This window comes from Hevea brasiliensis, chromosome 4 (genome assembly GCF_030052815.1).
Source record: "Hevea brasiliensis isolate MT/VB/25A 57/8 chromosome 4, ASM3005281v1, whole genome shotgun sequence".
NCBI classification, from domain to species: domain Eukaryota; kingdom Viridiplantae; phylum Streptophyta; class Magnoliopsida; order Malpighiales; family Euphorbiaceae; genus Hevea; species Hevea brasiliensis.
In genome coordinates, this window is record NC_079496.1 from 4,956,930 (window position 1) to 4,980,942 (window position 24,013).

Consider the following 24,013-nt stretch of genomic DNA (forward strand, 5'->3'; position numbering starts at 1 on the left):
TCTTAGTTCACACGCAGATCCTGAAACCCTAGTCCACAAAGGACCCTGGAAAAGCTCTGAATACCATGGAGTGCTGCTTAAGCTATGACTATACACATGAAAAATTCTCTCATTTTTATATCCATGGAAAATCTCTGAAGTGAGAATTTCCTTGAATGCTTTTTGAGTTAACTTTTGTTTAATAATGTACTGATAGGATGCATAATGAGGTTTTATCTATTCTAATTCTGTTCTTTGCTCAAATATTAGATTCAATACTTCATAGGGGACAATCATATAATTCAGGCTCTGAATTCAAAATTTCAGCAACTCATTTGTCAGACACTGACTTAGCAGTTTATTGCTTTGGCTGCTTAGATCTAACTGATTGAAATGATTCTCTCAACCTCTCTCTCTTCTCCTTTGATGCTCCATCTTTTAAGGGGAATCTCATTCTTCCTAAGTTTGTTGATGAACAAAAAATAGAGGGGAAAAAAAGCAAGCATAAAGGAAGAAGTTAGAAAAATGAGAGAGAAAAGTTGTACGCTGGTTGAAATTTTTCACTCTCCTTCAAAAATGGCAAGAAAGTTTGTCCAAACAATCATTTGGAAAAAAGTAAACTGGCAAAATTAAGAACAAAATTTTCCAAATATCTGAAGAAGTAGTGGAATTTTTTTGCTTTCTCTTGTTTTTTTATTTATTTTATTCTTTTTCATAATTGCTCTGCTTTCTTTCTATAGAAATCTTTGTTATTGGCACCTGCAGGCTGCATTATTATGTTGTTAAATCAGTATAACATCAACGAGGCATCATTTTCCCCTCTGATGTATTATAAATAAAATGTTAATTAAATTTCATTGAGACCCTACGAATGTTTCAACAGATTTGAGGTATGAAAATATTCATGTGCATGAGGGTGAATGTTATCATTCAATGGATGATAAATCCATTCATGGAGTGTTGTATGATTATATGATGAAATTACTTAATTAGCACCCTTTAAATTTTATATATATTGTGTGAATGGAAAGAGAGATGTTGTCAATCAATTCCAGACAATGAATAATTGGCATAAAAGATCTTGCTTGAACATCCAAATCTCACTGAGAATGAAAAATTGACATATTTCTCATGGGTATTGTGAACCTGTGAGCCATATATGGAATTCGAAGATTAAATATCTTCTTCTATAATCTATAATCAAGAAGTAAGAACACAACACGAGAATAAAAAATTTTCAATTCATGACAAAACATTGAAAGTATAGAATCATTAGAAACAGAAGCAAACAAAATCTTGCAATTAACAACACACTTTAGTACGTTATAATTTTATAGTATTGTATGGATTGCTACAAAACTAAAACTTGGATTGGGGGGGCCTATCTTCAATTTCCTTTTTTTTTTTTTTAAAAAAAATTCCATTTACACAGTTGCATTTGAAGGGAATATCTTCCTGTATGCAGTTTTGGTTTGATGAGATCACAAGGACCAACAAAATTGACATCATATAGATGTCCAAACACTCTGCCATTTTTGTTCAGCTGCGGAGGATCTGTCAGTAGCGTGACCCAGAGATTCAGATTGAATATCTTCCTGAAGAACCCAAGCTGTAAAGATTTTCTCTTCATATTAGTCAAAAAAATGTTGTCTTTTCCCTGCTCTGTTGGGTTGCTGCTATGGCTTGTGGGGGTTTTCATACTCCACAGCCCAAGCCTCTTGCTTCTGATCCTTTCATGATCCTCAACCTCTTGCAAGACGACATGAACATTCTGCAATAACAGTAAATAACCTTTTTTAGTTCCCAGAAACGCAGATCAAAATTATCTTTATGAGAGAGAATAAGGAATTAAAGAAACTTACTCCCATGGAACATCTCCAACCAGCATCCAGTCACCATCTTTGTCCTCGTAAGTAGGAGCATATTCTGATCCTTTGTAGCCTTCTCTCTCTGAGTATTCACCTGGAGAAGTAACAATAAACTCATTAATTATTGATCATCACACACACACACACACACACACACACACACACACACACATATATATAATACAAACATTTACCTATGGTGAACTTGAACATGTTCTCCAAGGCCTTGAGGAGCTCTGGATAACCTTGGTAAACCTTAAGGTCAATTTTTCTAAGGTATGGTGCCCCATCCATGCTTACTTTCACGTACATCACAGAAGATTCAGCCGCAGTCTGCTTGGGCTGCTGCAAACTATTTTTCCTGTAGGACCGAATTGGCGGCCACCCCACTGTGTGTGCTCTGAAAGTCACATGAACAAATCAGATCGATAAAGCATGCAGATATAACATCTGTAAGGATCTAATATAAAGACTTTTGACACAGAAAATCCTCTTACTTACTTAGGGGCAGGAGGTGTGTTGGGAGCATCAGATTTGGCTTTGGCTCCACCATTCTGATCTCCGGTCTCCGGCAATGGCCTCTTGTTGTTTCTAGCACAAGAAACTGCTTGTTCCTGATTTCTTTCAGTTCCTGGCAACCCAAGTCTGAGCTCAGTTGCCTTGAGGTTGAGATCATTCTCATAGGCAACAACGCCTTCCATTTTTTTTTTTTCCAACAATTTTTTATCAATGACTTTTGGTTTGGTTTCTTGCAGAGAGAAAGGTTGGTTGAGTTTTTGAGTTTGTTATGGGAATGGGAATCAAAGAAGAAGTGTATTTTATAGAGAATACATGGTAAAGTGGACAAAAGAAAATGGGATTGTAATTCTGAAAAATGCATGATTTTTGGACAAAGGCAAACTAAAGCTGTCGGTAGCAAAAATGCAAAATAGCAAATAGCAGCAGTTTTTTGGCAACTTTGTCTACGCATTTGGGGGACAAGAGTGGGACAAGCACAGCCGCCCATATGGAAGACTTTTAAGAGGGTGCTTCAATTGGCGACGGTCCAGATGCTGTGGGAAGGAAATCAGAATCCTTGATAGCTTAAAAAGAGGGGGAAAAATGAGGAAACATCCCATGTGGGTGTGATGGGGTCCATATGGGTGTTGGGTATGGGCAAAGAATGACCATGTGGGACTAGAATTAGGCTGTGAGCATTGAATTTTTTTTGGGCTAATGGGTTCATCACAAGTGGGTTAACATGTGTACATCGGTCAGGGTCATGCCGGCTCCCTGACGTACTTTATATATATATATATATATATATATATATTTATATTTATTATACATATATTCCATAATTATTCAACCTACCATGATAATTATCATAGTCTAATAGCATCTTAGACAAGTAGGTTAGGTTTCTTTTTTATTTTAAAAAATAAAAAAAATAAAAGTTCAATATAAAAAAAAAATTAAGAATTCAAATTTTACTGCTTAATTAATTAGTATATTTACAATATTTATTCCTATTTTGTCTTAGATACCTTCCCAATTTTCATTAGCAAGGCAGATTAGTTGTTGCATTTGTATTAATTAAAAATTTAAATCAATTTGTTTAGTTAATCAGCCTAGCTAATTCGGTGCAATGTAATTTTATTTTTATTTCAAATGGTGCTTATTTTAATTTGCTGAATTAATATAAATTTATCGTCACTTTTAAATATTTCAATAATTTATTTACTATCTTAAGAATTTATAAATTGATTTTTTTATAACAAAAGAAATCAATTGATTAATGAAACCGTTAATAACCAATAATTAACCGATTTGATTGGTATAATTTGGGTTTGTAAATATTAACAACGACAGTCCGTGATTTGATTAACCCAACTGTACCCACGAGGTGTCAATTGGTGTGGTCACAGATTATCAACATCAGGGGTCCATTGCTTGCTGTTGCTGCTGCAACCCACCCGTGTGCCTTCAAAACTAGGCCTGTATACGGTTCTTAGTAACCGAAGCAAATAAAAAAATGGTATCAAATCGTTAAAAATCATATTGAATTGAATTTATTTTAATATTTTAATTTAATTTTAATTCTTTATTAAGAATTTAATTGAGAATCAAATTTTTATATATATTTTTTTTAATTTTTTTTAAATGTATTATATATTTTTAATATAATTATATATATTTATGTATATATATATAATTATGAATTAAATATAACTTAATAATTTTTTTAATAATTTTAGTTATAAATATATTAAATTATCTTATTATTTTTAATTATAAATATACTATTATCTTATATTAATTTATATATATATTAATTCTTAATTATATTTGTATCTTATAGTTAAATATTATATGATTAATAAATAGTTAAAATGTATATTATATGATATACTATTATATTATATAATATATTTAATTCCAAGTTATATATGCACCTTATAATTAAATATTATATAATTTAGGTATAGCTAAAAGATATATTATACAATATATTATGTATTAATAACTCAATTCAAAACTTAAATGCTAATTCAAGTATGACTTTAAGGAAATAATTACATAAAATTATTTTAAGAACTGAGAACTGAACTGAAATTATACCGAATCGAACCGGAACCAAAGAACTGATAACTGAATTGAACTGAAACCGAAACAATGAAGAACCGAATCGGAATCGTATCGAAATTTCAAAATTCTAGTTCTGTTCCGATTCCTAGACAAATCTCGAATTGAACTGGAACCGAACACCGCTATTCAAAACCTTCTTCCATTATCATCTTCTTCTTCAATAAGTCCATTTCACCAAAAACTGAATATTTTAGTAGCTTAATACCTCCCTTTTATTTATCTATTTATTTATTTATTTATTCTCAGTCAAAATGCTATTATGATTTTTTTTAACTAAATTTTGTGAAAGAAATCTACAAGGGTTAGCTAAATTCTGTGGTGGCAGACGGCCCAGACCAATGACCAAATCGATGAAAGCTAGCTGTATGTAGTTTGCACAAGTGGTATCGTATAGACTAAATTATAATCAGTTTGGCTTTGGCATCTGCTAAGCCAAGAGAAGGAACATGCATGATTGTGATGCATAGTAAATGAATCAGATTTGGGTCTATGCCTTTTGGTCCACTAAAACTTCCAGCTTGGATATGAATTTGATATGACTCATCAATGGAGCTGAATTTGTGTAGTTGGCATTGGCATGGCAAGTCTCTAAGACCTTTGACCGAGTACTTGCAATGTGACATGGACCCTTCACCCTTGGTGGTGCTTACTCTTTCTGATATATGCCCTTCCAACACATTCGTCGACCTGTGGTAGCGATAGCTCTTAATTAACTCATCAGATTTATTTTCAAAACCATTATTTTGGAATCTTTTTTTGGCTGGGTTTTTATGCATAAAACTATGTGAAAATGAGTAATTGTGCGTACAGAGAATTGCATTTCAAAATAATTCATTATTTTGAAGTTACGTTGTCAATTCATGATAGCCAGGCTGCATCAAACTCAAAGTGCATATATAATAAGACAAGTATTATCTACAATGATACTACATAACTCTAATAACCAAGTCAAACCAAATAAGGTTATGGAGACAAACTTTAAATTAATGAAATTTATGGGGTTGATTCAATTATCTTCCTTCAAATGTTAGAGACATATAGTGAGTAAAGATCCCATAAATGTTGAAAGAAAAGTACATAATTGTTATCCTCAGTCCCAAATTTGTAGCAGAAAATGAGACACAGATGTTCTCCTTACGTTCTCAGAGCCATGATTTTATGTTTTGTGATCACATTAATAAAAACAGTCATGGAGACCAGAAGGGCAAGGGCTGGAACCTGGGATATTGCATGCTTGCCTGGTTTAGTCTTCTTTAACCCCAAGTCGGTGCCGATGCTATTTCATTGAACCTTTTAACTCAAATCCAACTTATCCACAAAAATGACAAAGATCAAACAACTAAGCATGAGAAATGAACCGACATTAAGCATTAATAAGGTCTGTATAAAATGCCTAAGAATGAAGGGCCTTATTAGAGGGTTGCTTGCTTGTCTAGTATACCCTTGAACGTAGACAAAATATGCAACTTAGCCAACTCTAGTGATCCCAAACAAAGCCAACAGATATAGGAATGAAATCCAACTCATAGGAACCCCCACCCTTAAAGGAAGAAGCACTAAGACAAAATATTATTGGGCGTCACAAGTTGCAGAGCACCTTTCTCTGCATTAATTCCGTGGGCTTTCCCTTATTAATTTCTCTTCTAGGTTAGGACCACATTTGCCCTAATTGGTCCACTTCTAATTTAGTGTAATACTTTTGGCATAAACGAGAATTATTGAATTTAGAAAGTGTTTGCGATAAGGGGATTTCAAACACCGAGTAAAATTGATAGTAGCATCATAATTTTATCTATGAGCAGCTTGGCGCGTGTGGTTGTACCTGGTGGGATCGATCAGGGATGAGAAGTATAAAGGGTAGGAGATGCTGCTTGGTTGTCAGGATCTGACACAATAATTTTGTTGTCCAAACTTCAAAAATGCTGTACAAATCGATGAATATTCTACAAATGCGACTGACCACATAAGGTCAAAATCAAAATCAATGTTCTTCTTATCTTCTATGCCATGATTTATTACAAATTAATTGTATGAATTTGGTCAGGCCACGTATGTGCATCAAACGCCAGTCACGGGGATGCCTTCATATGGGACCGTATATGTAATTAAGAATATTATTATGAATGATTGGGACCTATTTTCGTAATAGATAGTAATGTAATTATGAAATCCATGCTATTGATTTTTCTTTTTTTTTTAATTCATTTGAGCTTTAAATATGATTTAGTCCTCCATAAAAGTGGCTCAACTCATTACTGTAAATGCCATGGTGGAATTTTTTTTTCCCCTTGCAAAATGATCAAAAACAGGTTCAAGTAAAAAATTATGGTAAACAAGCTATAGCATACTGTCCTTCATGATCATAGAAATATATGGAAGGGTTGAGATGGGGAAGTTGGAATTGATATGGCTCCTAACAAGAAAAGGATAAAAAAAAAAAAAAAAAAGATCAGCCGTAAAATTTGACTAAAAAAATGAAACTTTTGCGTTCAAGATCAGCGAGCTAACTACGAGAGAGAGAGAGAGGAGACAGGAGAAGATTGGATTTAAATGGCAGTGTAGAATGGTTAGGTGACATGGGTCTATTGATGAGGGCCTTGAAGCAATTAGTCACCAGTGGTGAAGTTTGAAGGGCCAAATTTCAGCTCCGTACATACGTGTCTCTTTTACCTTCTAGTACTCGTGGGGCTGATCCCATTAAACTCATCCCGTGCCCTCATCAACTTCATGCTCAGTTGTAGGGGTGAGTATTCGATTCAAATCGAATTGAATTGAATCGAATCGAATTAAATTATAAAAATTAAATTATAAATTTTAGAAATTAAACCGAATTAAAATGAGTAAAAAATTAAATCGAATCGAACCATTTTAATTTGATTTGATTTAAATCGATCGGTTTGATTTTTTATTGATTTTTAAATTTAGACTTGATTTTCAAGTTATTTAGTCTAATTTTAACTTTAATTTGAACCTAATAACCATTAATCAATGAAATTAAATAATTAATATATATATAATTAAATATAATTCATAAATTTTTCATAAAAATAAATCAATTCAAAAATCAATTTGGTTCGATTTAATTTGATTTGATTATATAAATTACTATTCAGTTTGGTTCGATTTAATCGATTTTTTCTCTTCAAAATCAAACCGAACCGAAATAATCAAAATTTTTATAATTCAAAACCGAACCGAACCGATTTAATTTTAAAACCGAATCAATTAAACCCAATTAATTTGATTCGATTCGATTTTTCAATTTGAACCAAATTCTACTTAGCCCTACTCAGTTGCCTTCTTTTTAAGCTGATATTTAATATTTTAATTAAAATTAAAATATTATTTTTTTATTTATATTATTTAATAATATAATATTTATATTAATTTTTCAAAAATTAAAAAAAGTAATTAATAAAAAATTATTTCCCTTAATTTTAAAAATTAAAAAAAACATTTTAATTAAAATTAATAAAATTTTATTATTATTTTTATATTTAATAATTAATTTAATATTATTTTATAAATATTTTTATTTTAATAATTATATAAATAATTAATCATTAATATTTAATAATTAATAAAATAATTAATAACTATTAAAATAATTAACATCTTTTAAAACAATTAATATTACAGACCAGCGCAATACGTTGAAAGGGGGAAAAATTGCTGGTGGTTCACCAAATTGCACGTACGCAGATTTGCATCACTGTCTGCTTCTCATCTGATGCAGATGCACGTGTTAACATTTTCCCCCTTTCTGCGGTCTGAACTGTGCACGTGTCCACACTTAGTACTTTCTTTTTTCTCATGAGACAGTCGAGCCACTCTATCATTTAGAAGATATTTCACATTATTAAAAGAAATTTCCCCTTCGCCCAGCATACGTGCATGCTCCTACACGTCTCCTTTCTTTTCTTTCTTGTTTCCTTTTGCTATTTGTTGCAAGTATGGGCAAGAAAATGCAGAGATTCTTGTCTTCTCTTTTTAGATATACAACATATTTTTTTTAGTTGAAAACTGCGGGTGATATGGCTTTAATCAGTAAATCAAGACGGTCTAGCGAAAATATATAAAATAACAAATTTAAGAAATAAAATAAGAATTGCTCATAACAGAAAAATAACAAAATTAAATAAGAAAAAAAAAGAAAGTAGACAGTTTGATCCGTTTAGGTAATATAACCCAATAAATTTGATTCATCTTACATATGATCTCTTTTAAAAAAGGTTTGTGATCCTCTTGTCAGCCGCTAGAGGATTTGATATATCCTCTTCGGTTTTAACTAAACAGATGTAATTCCTTCATCCCCAGATCATAAACCATATCTCATGAATGGCTTGAACTTGCTCAAAAGACAACTTTTTGTTGACTTCAATGTTAATTATATATTAGTTATTGATTAAGTTTTAAATGGGTTAGTTAGGAGAAAAGATCAAAGATAATCAAGCAGATAGGGCAGGGTACGTCTTAAAAAAGAAGAAATTATAATATAATCCCTAAGATTTATTGATATTCATAAAATTAATCTCTTTATTTAAAGAATTTAATTAATTATTCCCTATATTTTAATTTCATCAATTACAAGTCCCTTCCATCCAAAAATACATTATTTCTCCTATTCACACCTTAACCATCATTTTTCTAGGAAATTATTGAGTGTGCAACTTCACTCACAAAAATAATAGATTCTACTTTTTTAAATTTATAATTTAATGGACTTTTTATTTATATTCAGTCTATTATTTTTTAATGCAACGAAGTTATTCCATAATTTACTCTTCTCCCTTCTGGTACCCATCAGGTAGGGCACATCCTAAGTGGAAAATAGAGGAGCCACTGGGTGGTATTTGCGAATTTTGGTCTTTTTGGAAACAAAGGAGGCAAGTGATGGGCGCTACCCACCTGGTTCAAGAATTTTCGTTCTGTCGGTTTGCTTTCAGCGGTGTTTTCTTGGTTTTCCTAAGGGCTTATTAGTCCATCAAAATTGTATCCCATCAGCTTACAATTCATGATCATGGATGTCTGTTGGAAATTCCTCAGGTAAAATATAAAAATAAAAAATTTAATATAAATAATTAGATTACAATATTAAATTACCCATTTTTTAATATATAAAGTAACTCTTTATCTATGTAAAACGAATTAATATGTAATAAGTACAACACTCTCTCTCAATAAACTCTTCATCATAGGCCCGTCATAAAACGACGTGATCCCAACTAACATCACATATAAAACGACGCCAGCATTCCACGCATTTATAAAAATTATAAATAATAAAAATTTTATGGATTATATTGTAATTCTCCATTTCTCAAAATTAGCTAGACATTCCAAGGGAAGAGTGGCCCACCATGGTAACTTTCCATCTTATGTCTGAGGTTCTACCAACATATGGAATAAAATTATTGTGGCGGAAGATACTCACAGATTGCATTGGTAGGACCATGCAGCTGCCTTAATAAAACTACCCATTAATTAGTCATATCATAACATGTTTGATTAATAGCTAATATGCACTATTAAATTAATTAATATCAGACTTTCTAGCCCTTGCAATTGCAAAGGTGATCAACTTGGGATCACCTCTACATCTAACCATTTGATTTGCTAGAGTATACAAAGATATAGGGATCCAGATCAGTGGGATGCCATGCCTTTGATTTTGGTCAAACTCTTATCTCCGCATTTGCATGTATGTGTGTGAACATAATATATATGCATGTGACCTTGTCACCGCTGTATGAGAGATTTTTTTTTTTTTTTAAACTTATACTTAAAGATATTTTTTAATGGACTTACACATTAAAATTAGTTTTATTTTTAAACGATTTTAAAAAATAAAGTATATTTCCCCTCATCGGTTAATATAGGCTCGATTCGAGGTTGCATCGAAAAATATTTGATCAAAATATCAAAACCAAAATTGAAGGGTACCATTCAGTCTATCTGAATCCTCAATGTTTCAAACTGAAACTGTTGGTTAGATTTTAGTTTTAATTTCGATCTGAAATTAGCGCTCAGACTTACTCATCGATCTTGTGTATTCAAAGTTTTTTAAATATTTCTGAAATGCGTTTTGACTGATAAAAATGGGTTTGAGACTGAGTCCACCCATGATGAAATTAAAAAAAAAAAATGAAAATTGGAAGGAACGTGGGGAGGCAACAGCCTTCCTGCATGCATTTACGTGGCCTTAAAGGAGGTTACAAATTGACAACTGCATGGGCACATAATGGCATAAGCCACAATACGTATGCTACTGAATCCTTTTTAGCAAAGGAAGAGAGTGCATAGTCTTGCTTTTGTTGTGCTATATTAATTCTTGGCAGAAAACAAGTGCACTTGGGTTTCACGGGACAGTAAAAGTTGATATAATTTCTTGGAGCAAGGGTTGCTTGAGACTAGTGTTCACATAGTTTGCAATGACTATATTTTCTTTCTCATTTAATTTGAATTAATTTTTAGAGCAATTTTGTGTTGTGTTTTTGCATTTAATATAATTTAAAGTATGATTATATGAATATAATATAAGTATTGAAATATGAACTACGTATGAATGTAGACTAGAATCTATGAATTTAATTTTTTTTTTAAGAAAAAAGAGATTTTATTTTTATCAATTAAACCAACTTTATTAGATTAAGAGGAGAGATTTTTATGAATTACCAAAAAAAAAAAAATAGATCATATCTAACTCTATCCTATAAATTAGCTCAAAAAAGAGAGATTTATTCAAGTCTTACATTTAAAACAAAGTAATCATCCAAAACCAATGTGTGGGACAACAGATATCCAAAGACTTTACCTGGTAGCTAGAAAAGGTATGGAATTGGGATGTCTAGAAATCAATACCCGCAAAAGGATATCAAGTACTACTGTGTTTATATCTGGAATTTGGTGGCTAAAAAATGACCACAGGACCACCTTGGATGTATAGACATGATATTTTTTGGGGCATTGTTGCTATCGTATCACAAATAGGCTTTTGCGTTATTCTACAAATCTCTCTCTCTCTCTCTCTCTCTCTCTCTCTCTCTCTCTCTCTCTCTCTCTCTTTTCAGATGAAATTAGGTAAGCTTACAAATAAAGAAGCTACTTCCTCTTCTGGTGTCTTACTCCTATATTGCTTATTTGATGCATGGTCGATCTTTTCCGTCTGCAACCTGTTATATAATGTTTAAATATAAGCTCTTATATTTTGGTACAGGTTATATGGGTCGGGCTAAAACCTCTCTGACAAGTTAAGGAGATTGCATTGTAAAATGGTTTTCCCCCAGAAGTAATTATCTGGAGAGGGAGTCACTTTCTTTACTGGATAAGGAGTTGTTTGAGTCTTGAAATATAGATATTCTTGTAATCTTATATGATTTTGACTCTGCCCAAATCAAAAAGATAGAAAAAAGGGTGTGTTTCTTTGCGAGTTTATTGCAGTGTGTTACAGGGAAAGCTGTGGTTGGGAGTGGCTAAGATCGTGGGATATATAATTATCAATAGAAGCTGGTTAGGAAAAAAAAACAAGCAAGCAAGGGGTTGGGAGATATTGATGGGGCAAGGGCACAGCTAGGGTTAGGGATGTTTCCATCTCGAAGGGATATGACCTGTCTCTAAGTCACCACCCCTTCAGGGCTTTAGAATCAGTGGCTTTGATAACTGCTATTGATTGATGTAGTTCATGTGTGCTCTACAGGAGATTTGCTGCCACTATATCACCATAATCTTGATCATTGCACCCATTTTCATTATTATTATTATTATTATTATTATTATTATTATTTACATAAATAAACCTCATTATTGAGTGAAGGCAGAATCAAAAGCCAATGAAAATTAACAGTAAACAGCTAATTAATCCATCATTATGAAGATCTTGTGCTCAGTTTACAGGCTAATTTCTCTCTTTTTTTTAATAATTCACTTATATTAAGGTTAAATCTCTTTTATAAATGATTTTAAATTCATATGCTCTCACATTAATTTCATATATTTAAAATTTTTTAAAATAATTTTGAAATAATATGTTAATAAGAAAGTGAGTTTTCATATTTATTAACTAAATTAACTCCATTAAGTTTTATAAAATAATTTCTAATTATTTAGATCAAATATGAAATATATATATATATATATATATATATATATATATATATATATATATATATTTATAAGCAATAAAATTATTTTATTAAGAGAAAACGATATGTATAAAGTTTAATTTAAACATTGCCTAACTACTGGAACCAAAGAATTTAAGTCTCATCAATATAATACTAAAAAATAAACTTTTATGCAAATTTTCTTTCTTTCTTTTTTTTTTTTAAAGCATGCCTCAGAATGACTTTCTTAAGAAATTCTGATTTTTTTTTTCATTTTTTTTTTATGCACAATTAAAAGGCAAAAGAAAAGGAGGAGAAATTGCTAAAATATATTAATATTACCAATAATTAGGCATTGGGAATTGCATGAATTATTGATTCATGTGAGTAGATGCACAATTGGAAGGTTCCTGGAAGAATCTTACCATAAATTAACAATGTGTATATACAGTTTTTAATCATAAAAATGACCTATGGCCAGTCCTGTTTGTTCTCTGCCAAACGGACCCCATCATGAATTTGATGAGAAACAAGGTAGAAGCTGAACATCGGAATTTCTCAATGAACTGGTCTTTGGATATCATTGATTATAGATGAATATGTGTAGACTCATAAGAGTTAGTGTAGTTTGATAAATTTAGTTATAATTTTATTCAGAAGAATGTCATTTTTCTTCATTTATGTGTACTTTTTTTATCTTTAATAAAAAAAATTAAATGCACTCTAATAATAATAATAATAATAATAATAATAATAATAATAATAATGTTTTCTGTAAGTTTAGTGGTCATGCCAAGTAGCCTTCTTTCACACCCGGTGAAAGATGAGTATGGATGGGCAATGGGTAGGGTACTCGCAAAAATCAACCTACTCAAAATCGAACTCGATTAATATTCTCAAAACTCGAATCCGTCCCAAATCCGATTAGAATTTATTCTCAACTACTCAAACCCGTCCCAAGCCTGATTGTTATTACCTGAAAAATACCCGAACTCATTTAATTTTATATATTTAATTAATAATCTATAAAAAAAATTATTTTTATTAATAATTTATATTTTAAAAATTTAATAATTTCAAAAAATATTTCAATTTTATTTTATATAAAATAAAATATATAAAAATTTATAAATATTTATTAAAAAAATATATTTTATATTTAATTAAATATTTATATAAACGGGTTCGGTTAATAGATACCCAATATATAAAACTCGAATTCGACTCGAACCCGTCACAGGTATTAAATTTCAAACTCGAACCCGTTTCAAATCCGATTATATTACCCAAATCCATCTTATTAGAATTTAATTAGATCATATATTCACAAAAATTCGATTCGTTGCTATCTCTAAAAATGAGAATAATTGAATTTTGAAAAGGACTTTTCAAAATTATAAGAAAATCATTTTTTTTCGTTGAAATTGATGGGAGAATACGATAATCATTGCCTCTGAAGAGATAAAAAAAAGAACAGTGGTTAAATACATGATTTGATATTATAGATTCTTCAAATAAATGATGTCATGATTTTAATCTTTTTCTTAAAAAAAATTGATGTTCTTGTAACTTCAAATGTAATTGATGATACCATGTTCTATAAATAATTAATAATGTGCATGATGATTACATATGTTCTTGACAATGGCTTTTTAAAATCCAAAAAATTATTGATTTTATTTTATTTTATTTTAATTGATTTATTCCCATGGATGATGCTCAAAATTTAAGTAATTAAATTATTTGTTACCAGGCGGAGACTGTACTTTGCTTGTGATGATGGTTTGACCTTAATTGATGATGTAGTCGGCTACCTCATAGAAAATCAACGTGGCAGGAGTGTCCACGTCTCGAGAAATCATAGATCAACCACTTGATATGACATACACATGCAGCCATACATACCACACCACCCCACAAGCCCATTTATATTATTGGGGTCTCTCTCTAGCTAGCTTGCAAAACAGAGAAGAGGACACTACAAGGAAGAAGTAAAGCTATCAACAGCAACTATAACAAGGAAAAAACGAAGCAATAATACAAGAAAGAAAGGGAAAAGAAATCTTGGAGCTTACTAAACCACTGTCAAGGGTGGCCAAGAAAATGGCGTGCGTGCTAGGAGGAGCCGACGGAGATTTGAACTACGAGGAAACTGAGCTGTGTCTAGGATTGCCTGGTGGTGGAAAATCTGAGGTGGAGACCACCACACCTAAGGCTCCTGGGAAAAGAGGATTTGCAGAGACTGTTGATTTGAAGCTTAATCTTCAGGGTAAGGATGCTGTCATGGATCTGAATGATAATATCAAGAATGCTTCAAAGGACAAGAACCACCTTCCTGCTGCTACCGTCAAGGACCCCGCCAAGCCACCAGCCAAGTAATTAAGCTCCTTAATTAAAACATAATTATAGCCTTTTTATTATGTAATAATATTAGTTTAGGAAAAGATCATACATATATATAGGCTTCTCTTTTGGTTCAATTTTATTATTTTCTGGAAATGATTATGTTATTGGATTTCAGGGCACAAGTTGTGGGTTGGCCACCAGTTAGATGTTACAGGAAGAACATTATGGCTCAGAAGAACACCAGCGAGGTAGGTGAGAAAGCAAGTGGCAATAGTGCAGCATTTGTGAAGGTTTGCATGGATGGTGCACCTTATCTTCGTAAGGTAGACCTGAAGATGTACAAAAGCTACCAAGAGCTCTCTGATGCCTTGGCCAAAATGTTCAGTTCCTTCACTATGGGTAAGTATGTATTTAATATCCATTCACTATTGGAAGCAAGTCATAAAATTTTCAAGAAAATTAAATTATATTTAACGACAAGGAATTTAACAGATCTAATAATTCTGCAAGCATAAAATTTTTTATACTTATAAGAGATCAAGTGGAACTTTATAGATACTTCATTGCATATTTCTTTAATTTTAACCTTGTTTAGATCTAGTTCATTGTAGTATAGCAATGCTACATATATTATTATATGCAGAAGCACTTTTAGCTAAAATGATTCTTTCAACTTGATTAATTATGAAGGTAATTATGGAGCCCAGGGAATGATAGACTTCATGAATGGAAGCAAATTGATGGATCTTCTCAACAGCTCTGAGTATGTGCCAACCTATGAAGACAAGGATGGTGACTGGATGCTCGTGGGTGATGTTCCATGGGAGTAAGTTGTTTTATTATTTCTTTAAAATTCCTATTAACCATGCTTTTAATTAATCAATAACAGAAAAAAGAAATAAGACAATGATGGCACAGTTTTTGTACAATATATAGCACTTCATGATCATATGCATCAAATTAATTAATTGAATAATTAAGCTTCATATCATTATAGTCTGGCATATCATGTATATTTGATTGCTATATGTATATATGTATGTATATATATATATACCAAAAAAAAAATAAATAAAAACCTAATGGAAATTAGAGAAATTATACTGTGCAATTGTTGTCCCTATAAACCGTTGTACATGGTAATATTCTAAAATTTCTTAAAAACTAGAGACTAATTAATTAAGCAAAAATTATCACTTATATATTGTTTACTTGGGAATTCTCATGCAGGATGTTTGTGGAATCATGCAAGCGCTTGCGCATTATGAAAGGATCTGAAGCTATTGGACTTGGTATATATATATATATATATGTGCATCTTAATTAATTATTTCAATTGATCAATATAATAACTTTTAATTCTTGTTATTTCATTTGTTTATGGTTTTTATTAAGTGAATCATAAATATACGAGTAACCCAAAATTTGTTCCAAATTCCAGCACCAAGAGCTATGGAGAAATGCAAGAGCAGAACCTGAAATGAGCAAACCACACTTAAATTTCAGCTTGCAAGCTGCGGTATACTGTGCTAGATTCCTCTATATTTAGTCTTCATATCCAAGAAGGCTATCGGTAGACGACAAGGCACTAGTGCAAGCAAAACAAAAATGGTGTTTCTTTGGATGTGTCTGTGCTTTTAATTTGGTGGTATATAGATGTATCAAAGATCTAGGTACATTTGTAACGAACAAGAAGCAATAAACCTTAACCCTATTGTCTGGCTTGTTTATTGCTAATAGCTTGCGTATTAATAATCTCCCCCTCATATTTTGGTTATTGTTTGTTGTTGTCATGGCTGTCATAGTTGTTAAATGTTTTATTCCTTCACATTGTAATGCTACTTATATGTATAATTTTTTTTTTTCATCAGAAAGATTACCAAACTGATATGTGACTGTTTATAAATTATTGTTGTTGAGAAGGAATTGAAGTTATTTAATTGAAGAGGAGGCAAGTGATAAGGGAAGGGGGAACAGGGCCATGTGAATGTTGATGGGTCTTATCAATCATGGCCATTAATTTTTATATACTGTGTATATATGTTTTATTTATAAGTTTTGGGATAAGCAAAATATATGCATTTGATTGGTGAATGTGGTCGGCATTCAATAATATATTAATAACTTATTTAATTTTAAATAAAGCAAGAAAAAAAAAATAAAGCTTATTACTTCACTTTAATTATATTAATTATATTTTTTATATGAAAAAATAAAATTTATTTATTGAGTATTAATTATTTGTTAATTGAATGTAATGGGATCACTACTCTCTCTCTCTCTCACTCTCACTCACAGTGCAGTCTGCAGTCTGCACACATTTTAATGATAATAAAAAAAAGTTTTCTCGGATCTGGCATTAATTATGGCAGAATCGTGTTGTATCTTTAATGGAAATAATTTTGACATTTCCACTCTCAAAAAATGCACTAATATGTCTCTTTTCTCTTTAACCCAAGATTCGTAAATTTGGTGTAGCTCGAGTGGTTGCTAATCTGTCAAGTCTTTCTCTATTTGCCTGCGTTTTAATGATATAGGCTCATTGACCTTAGCTTTTGAGTTGATTTTCTAGGTTGCTTGCCCTGTTGCTGCTGACATAGTTTAAAAGATCTGCTTGGCTCTTGTTTGTTCTATGTTTCGAGGAGTTTATTAAGTTGCTAATGTCTACCATTGTTGGTCGATGGATCACGGTTGAAGCAATAAGGGTGATGTTTTTACTCCTGTTTTCGCCCAGTTTTATGTATTGGGGTTCGCTAATTCAAGGGTTTCTTGTAAGGGTTCGTGGGATATGCCCCTTCCCTAACATGTATCTTTAACAATATTTATAGGGTTTTTTGGCCATTAATATACTAGTTGAGAAGCAGATAAACTCTTTTAATCGTGTGTGTGTTTCTTTTTTTTTTTTTTTGAATTGTATTATTAATGATAATAAAATTTTATTATAATTAGTGATGCTACAATGAGTTTTTGAAGATCAATTCAAGTGTCAAGTAAGTTTGCGAATATAAAAAAATTACGAGATAAGTGATATATTAATCAGCTACTCTAATTTTCATATTAGAGATATAAATTGAGAATAGATAGTTGAATAATGAAAACTTCTATAGAAAATTTAGCAAAGTAAATATAAATTATCAATAGCTGTTTCTAATATTAATATATCAAAGGGCTAAGTAGCTATTGTAATTATTTATAAGAATATCGAAAATTATGTTAATATCCTGAAATTCTCTCTTGAATATCCAACCTTATTATTTATTGGCATTGTCGACGCTCGATAATGTTAATACTCAACTAAGATACCTAGCTTACCAAGTGAATATTTACACCTCATCAAACTTCTCTTCTGCTTGATCCAGATTATCTGAGCAATTTTTACTTGTCCTGTCTGATTTGAGCATATGCTATTCTTTTATGTTTTTAATTTTTGATCAAACGCTCACAGTTTAATCACTATATTAAGTTTTTAGTTACACGCTAATTATTGGAATTAATTTAGAGCAGGTAATATCATTAATTAGTAATGAGTTATTATAATCACTATGAATAATTTATTATGAAATTTTATGTTAGTAAGTAACATATCATGTGATAATAAAATAGTCTAAAGAGTTTAATTATTCCTTAATTAGTGCTCTAAAGACACTCACTGGAGCAATTCATACTTTTAATTTTTCGTTGTATAAAAAAAATTATATTTTTACAGTACTTAAATAGTAGTTTCTTTTTATACAACTGCCATGCCATTGTGTGTGTGGGGGTTACCGTTCCTAATATCAAACTAAATATGTTTAATATGATTTGAATTTATCTCAAATTTAATTATTATTATTTAAATAATATTTAAATTTATTAAATTTTATATATTTTTATTAATAATTTATATGTTTAAATTTTAATTTTAAAAAATATTTAAATTTTATTAGAAATATAAAATTTATAAATATAATTATAAAAATATATAAATTTATATTTAATTAAATATTTATATAAATAAATTTGAATCAGGATAAAAACAAATCCAATTTGAATTTAATTTTCTAAATTCAAATTAAAAAAGAATCCGAAGAGAATATTGACATTGACATAAACGAGGAATTAAGGTAGGAGTAAAGGACACATTCTTCCAAAAAATGGACTAGTTGTCACTGTGTTGACACCTAAGAAAAGTTAGCCCAAACATATGAGCATTGGCCCATTTTTATTCTCAATGTTATGAATCCCAAAGCATTTGCAGATCCAGAATACCTAGCATAGACGCAAGCTACGAGTACTGTGACAAAATCGAAGTCTATGGATCCATCCATGGTGATGCTTTTCATCCCTTCATTTGTACGCTTACTCACCAGTTACCTTTCAAGTTTCAACAATGTAAACCCTTTACCTTAAAATAGAAAACAAGACAAGGAAAAACACCATGAAACCTCCCTAAAAGAACCTAACACACCCAGATCAAATCCCTACCCACTATGGACTTCGTGGAGCTGGAGGCGATCGAGGGACTGCGTTGGTCCTGGAACGCATGGCCCACGAATGAAAAAGAAGTCGCATCCCTCGTACTTCCACTTAGGGTCTGTTTGGACAAGGATAATGAAAGGGTAAATAAAAATAAATAGTGATAATTAATTATTTTAAAAGGTAAAGGTTAATTTTATTTTCTCTTATTTCTTAAATCTTAACTTTTTTATATTTTATGTTAGTGTGAAAAGATAAGGAAAGAGAAAATATAATTATGTATATTTTTATTTTTACATCATTTAATTTTATCTCTTATATATTTATTTTTAAACATAAAAAATATATTTTAATTTTTATTATTTTTTAAATAATTCACTCTTTTCTAATTTTTTTTTTATTGTAACCATCCTTCTCCCTTCCCCGCTCTTTCCCTTCCTTAAAACAGACCCTTAGCATCATGTGCACGCCACTGATGCTCCCAATTCTTCCATACGAACCCCTTATTTGCACTCGCTGTGGTGCTGTCTTAAACCCTTACGCTTGCGTGGATTTCCAGTCTCGCATTGGGGCTGTCCCTTCTGCTATCAGAAATTTCCAATATCTTATTCGGGTATTGGCGAAGCTAATCTTCCAGCTGAGCTTTTCCCCACCTATAGTACCGTAGAATACAAAATCGATAAGATCGATGCCAAATTTGCTTCCAGTTCGCATTTGGGTTATAGTTGGGCAAATGGGTTGTCTTCATCTAATGCGTTCTTGTCTTCGATGGCATCATTGGGGACTCCGAGAATGGCAGCTGGTGTAGGTGTTGGTGGGAAGTTGATGGGGATTGTACCTATGTTTGTGTTTGTGGTGGACGCGTGTACGGCGGAGGAGGTGCTGAGGGCGGTTAAAAATGAGCTATTGTTAGCCATTGAGCAGTTGCCAGAAAATGCGCTCGTGGCCTTGGTTGCATTCGATTCAATGGTTAGGGCTTATGACCTTGGGTTCTCTGAGTGTTCCTGGGTGGTGGTTTTTCATGGTGACCGCCAGGTTTCGTCGGAGAAGGTGTTATGTTGTTAAATTCTAGTTTGATAGCAATTCTGAACTTCGGATTAATTATCTATTTCTTTGTTTATATGCCCTGTGGTTCTTCTATCCTATTTAAGGTTATATTTTTGGTGGTTTTGTTAATAATATATGCCATGCTTGAGATGGTACTTGAATTTTGTATGGAATAACTTTGTTACGCCTTTGAATTAAGACGTGGAAAGATTGACAATTTGCTTATCAACTGCTTGTCTAAGGGGGTGTTTGGTTTACCTGTTGGGTGCAGTTGATAGCTGATAGATACCCAAACAATTAAATTGTGGTGTTTGACAAGCTTAAAAATAGAATGATAGTGATGGCAAGCGATATGATACCCATCACCATTTGTATCATTTCTATTTTTAGAATTGTTTCATCACCGGTGATAGCTGATTTGGTTTTATTTTTTATTTTGACCATATTATCCTTTTTTTTATTTAACTTGAAAATTAATATTATTAATATTTTTATTTTTTTATTTGTAATTTTAACATTTCAACTTTGTTAAAATATTTTTTTATTAATAACATAAAATATAAAATATTTATTTATATTCAAAAACTTAAAATTAATTATAAATTTTTCTATTAACAATAATAATTATTTTATTATTTTATTTATATTTTTAAAATTATTTAATTATCTTAAAAAAATAATTATTTTCTTATTTCAATAATAAAATAAATGATAAAAGATTAATAATTATATATTATTTAAATAATATAATATATTAATTTAATAATTATATATTTAATTTAATAATAAATAAATAATATAATGTAATAAATTTATAATTTTATATTTATTTAGATAATAAAATAAATTATATGATATATACCCTTATTAGTCATTTCACATATCAACAGTAACAACTAAATATAATTTTATCAAACACTTAATATAAAACAGTTATCATCAGCTATCAGTTATCAGCTAACAGTAATAGCTATCAGCTAACAACTATCAGTTGTATTCAACCGTTAATCCAAACAGGCCCTAAATTTCACTTCTTTGGTACTTCCATAATCTGCACCTCATTGCACATATAGAAAACTAACTAGGTATTGATATTTTTGTCAGTTGTCACCTCTGAATTTTCTCGGTTATGTCACTTCCATCATATTTCTGTTTCGTAGACATCAGAATATCAAATAAGCGCATGTCCTGTGTATTACATCTGTATCACAAGTCATCTGTACTAAGTGATATTTGCAAATATTCCATTTACTTGTATGTACCCTAGCTTTAATGCTCGTAATCTATCCAGAAAACCAAATGATGGCATTTGCCTAAATTTGATGTTTTGCTTTTCTTTTCCTTTAATCCCACAGATACAACAATTTCTGGGTGTACATCGTAGCAAACTGCAGCAACTTGGAGAAAACCCATTTGTTCTGAATCAGGGATTTTTGCTACCCATATCTGAATGTGAGTTCAATATCACTAATGCAATTGAAGAAATTTGCTCCTTAGCAGTAGCCATGAGAGGTCATCGCCCTCAAAGGTGCACTGGAGCAGCAATATCAGTTGCACTTGGACTTCTCGGAGGATGTTCAGTACACACAGGCTCCTGAATTATGATCTTCACTTCTGGACCTGCAACTATGGGCCTGGGGATAATCGTGGATTCAGATCTTAGTAATGCCGTTAGAACTCATAGAGACCTCATCGATGGTCATTCTCCGTACCGAAGAAAATCTTTTGGCTTCTATAGTCAGTTGTCTCAGAGATTATCTGATGCATCTGTTGTTTTTGATTTATTTGCTTGTTCCCTTGATCAAGTAGGAGCAGCAGAGCTAAAAGCCCCTGTTGAGAGGTCAGATGGTTTCATGATGTCAGGGTAGTTATTTGAGTCAGGTCAATTCAGACAGTGCTTGCGGCACATTTTTGGTCGTGATGAAGAGGGGAATTTGAAGATGCATTTTGATGCAAATATTGGGGTGATCACCACAAAAGATGTAAAAATCAGTGGAGCACTTGGACCCTGTGTTTCTCTTCAGAAAAAAAAAAGGTTTAGTGAGTGACCATGAGACTGGGGAGGGTGGCACTTATGCATGGAAGTTGGGCACACTAGCTAATAAAATATGCATAACTTTCTTCTTTGAAGTGGGCGATGAACAGAAAGCCCATCCTGGGTCTACCTTTTTTATACAGTTTATAACACACCACCGACATGGAAACATGGGAATCTGGAAAAGGGTTACCACAGCTGCAAGAAGATGATGGACTCCAAAAAGGAATGCAATTTCATTCGCACTTAAAGACAGAATGCTTCATTCCATGCATGTCTCAATCTCCTGATGAAATCCAACAGCCGCAAGGAGCAATGGCGGGAAAGATGATGCGCATAATGTATTCCCATAATCATCATCCAGAAAAAAGATAAAGAAATCAGTAAGCACTGGTTCTTCATATCTAGTTTGAACAAAGATATTGTAATGGAGATTCTTAGCCGGGTTCCTTGGAAATTGGTGAGATATGAATGTGTAAACAAGCATTGGCGCAATCTCATTGAATGGCTGGACCCCTTTTCGACAACACAACAGGGAAGAAGCAACAACATGAGGTGATACTGGTTCTGTTTCAACAAAGAACTGGACTTTTTACCTTGCTATCCTGTATATATTCATTTTAATTTGTGCTGTCGCTAAGCATGATGACAAGTACTATGTCTGCAACCCTATTACTAATCATGTTGTTGTAATCCCAGAACTACAGAGGCACAGTCAATTTTCCAGTATTGAAATTTATGTTGGTAAGGCAAGCGATCAAATTCAAAATTGTGATAATTCCAATACATCTAGTGTCTGATTTTGAGCAACTAAACAATTTGTGAACGAAGTTGCATGTACACATCATCCGCAAACGAGTGGAAATCCATCTATTGCAGTGTGAGTAATGGTTGTCATGTTGATTTGTGCAATAATATCTCGCAGGCGGTTGAAGCGGGAAAATCTCTGTATTGGTTGGACAAGGTGGTGGCCATTGTTGTCTATGATGTTGCGACAGAGCGCATAATGGTGAAGAAAGCTACCGCGTGAGTGTAATCTGTGTAGAGATGGGTATTTGGGTGCGCTTAGGGACATGCTTCGATTTGAAATGAATTGTTGTGGGTGCTCTCTGTGGGTTTGGGAACTTCAGCTGAATGGAAATTGGCTGCTAGTCCAATCAGTCTCCATTTGGCCATTGTCAGAACTGCATTTTCCTTGCATATATTAGTGCTTCCTGGGAGCTCAACCTTGGCAAAGACTTGACGGTTATTGGTTTCCATTCTACCAAACTAGATGTGATCTTCCTTTATGGTATTGGGAGTATTTTATCTTACAATTGTACAACAAACTGGGCAGAGATTGACTATTATGTTAAGTATTATTATTTATTATTTATTTTTTAATTATAATTATGAAAAAATTTAAAAGTTTAATCATTACACACAAAATTTTATTAATTATTATATAAAAATTAAATATAATAAATAAAAATGAATAGAAATTGTATAATTTTTATTATTATTAATTACTATCATCTTAATAATTTTGTCTTCAGCTGGGGTTGTTGAAATTA

General features: G+C 31.7%; 2 protein-coding genes and 1 pseudogene across 2 annotated transcripts; 2 read left to right on the plus strand and 1 right to left on the minus strand.

Moving 5' to 3' along the window:
- Window positions 1–1,202: 1,202 nt before the first annotated feature.
- On the minus strand, window positions 1,203–2,653 carry LOC110673200 (auxin-induced protein 22D). The gene is made up of 4 exons (XM_021836257.2): window positions 2,349–2,653; window positions 2,042–2,247; window positions 1,842–1,941; window positions 1,203–1,750 (listed from the first exon to the last, which is right to left on the minus strand). The coding sequence occupies exons 1-4, from the start codon at window positions 2,546–2,548 to the stop codon at window positions 1,675–1,677; spliced, it is 582 nt and encodes a 193-aa protein (XP_021691949.2). The 5' UTR covers window positions 2,549–2,653; the 3' UTR covers window positions 1,203–1,674.
- Window positions 2,654–14,519: 11,866 nt separating this feature from the next.
- On the plus strand, window positions 14,520–16,660 carry LOC110673206 (auxin-responsive protein IAA14). Its single transcript, XM_021836260.2, has 5 exons — window positions 14,520–14,952; window positions 15,099–15,322; window positions 15,614–15,749; window positions 16,154–16,215; window positions 16,365–16,660. The coding sequence occupies exons 1-5, from the start codon at window positions 14,681–14,683 to the stop codon at window positions 16,400–16,402; spliced, it is 732 nt and encodes a 243-aa protein (XP_021691952.1). The 5' UTR covers window positions 14,520–14,680; the 3' UTR covers window positions 16,403–16,660.
- A 3,166-nt stretch (window positions 16,661–19,826) lies between these two features.
- On the plus strand, window positions 19,827–23,831 carry LOC110673268 (protein transport protein SEC23 G-like; annotated as a pseudogene).
- The last annotated feature ends 182 nt before the right edge of the window (window positions 23,832–24,013 follow it).

Coding starts and splice junctions, on each gene's coding strand:
- LOC110673206 (XM_021836260.2), top strand. CDS start 14,681: ATGGCGTGCGTGCTAGGAGGAGCCGACGGAGATTTGAACTACGAGGAA. Junction 15,750..16,153: donor GTGGGTGATGTTCCATGGGA/GTAAGTTGTTTT, acceptor ATTCTCATGCAG/GATGTTTGTGGAATCATGCA. Junction 16,216..16,364: donor ATCTGAAGCTATTGGACTTG/GTATATATATAT, acceptor TCCAAATTCCAG/CACCAAGAGCTATGGAGAAA.
- LOC110673200 (XM_021836257.2), bottom strand. CDS start 2,548: ATGGAAGGCGTTGTTGCCTATGAGAATGATCTCAACCTCAAGGCAACT. Junction 2,248..2,348: donor AACACACCTCCTGCCCCTAA/GTAAGTAAGAGG, acceptor TGTGACTTTCAG/AGCACACACAGTGGGGTGGC. Junction 1,942..2,041: donor CATGTTCAAGTTCACCATAG/GTAAATGTTTGT, acceptor TTACTTCTCCAG/GTGAATACTCAGAGAGAGAA.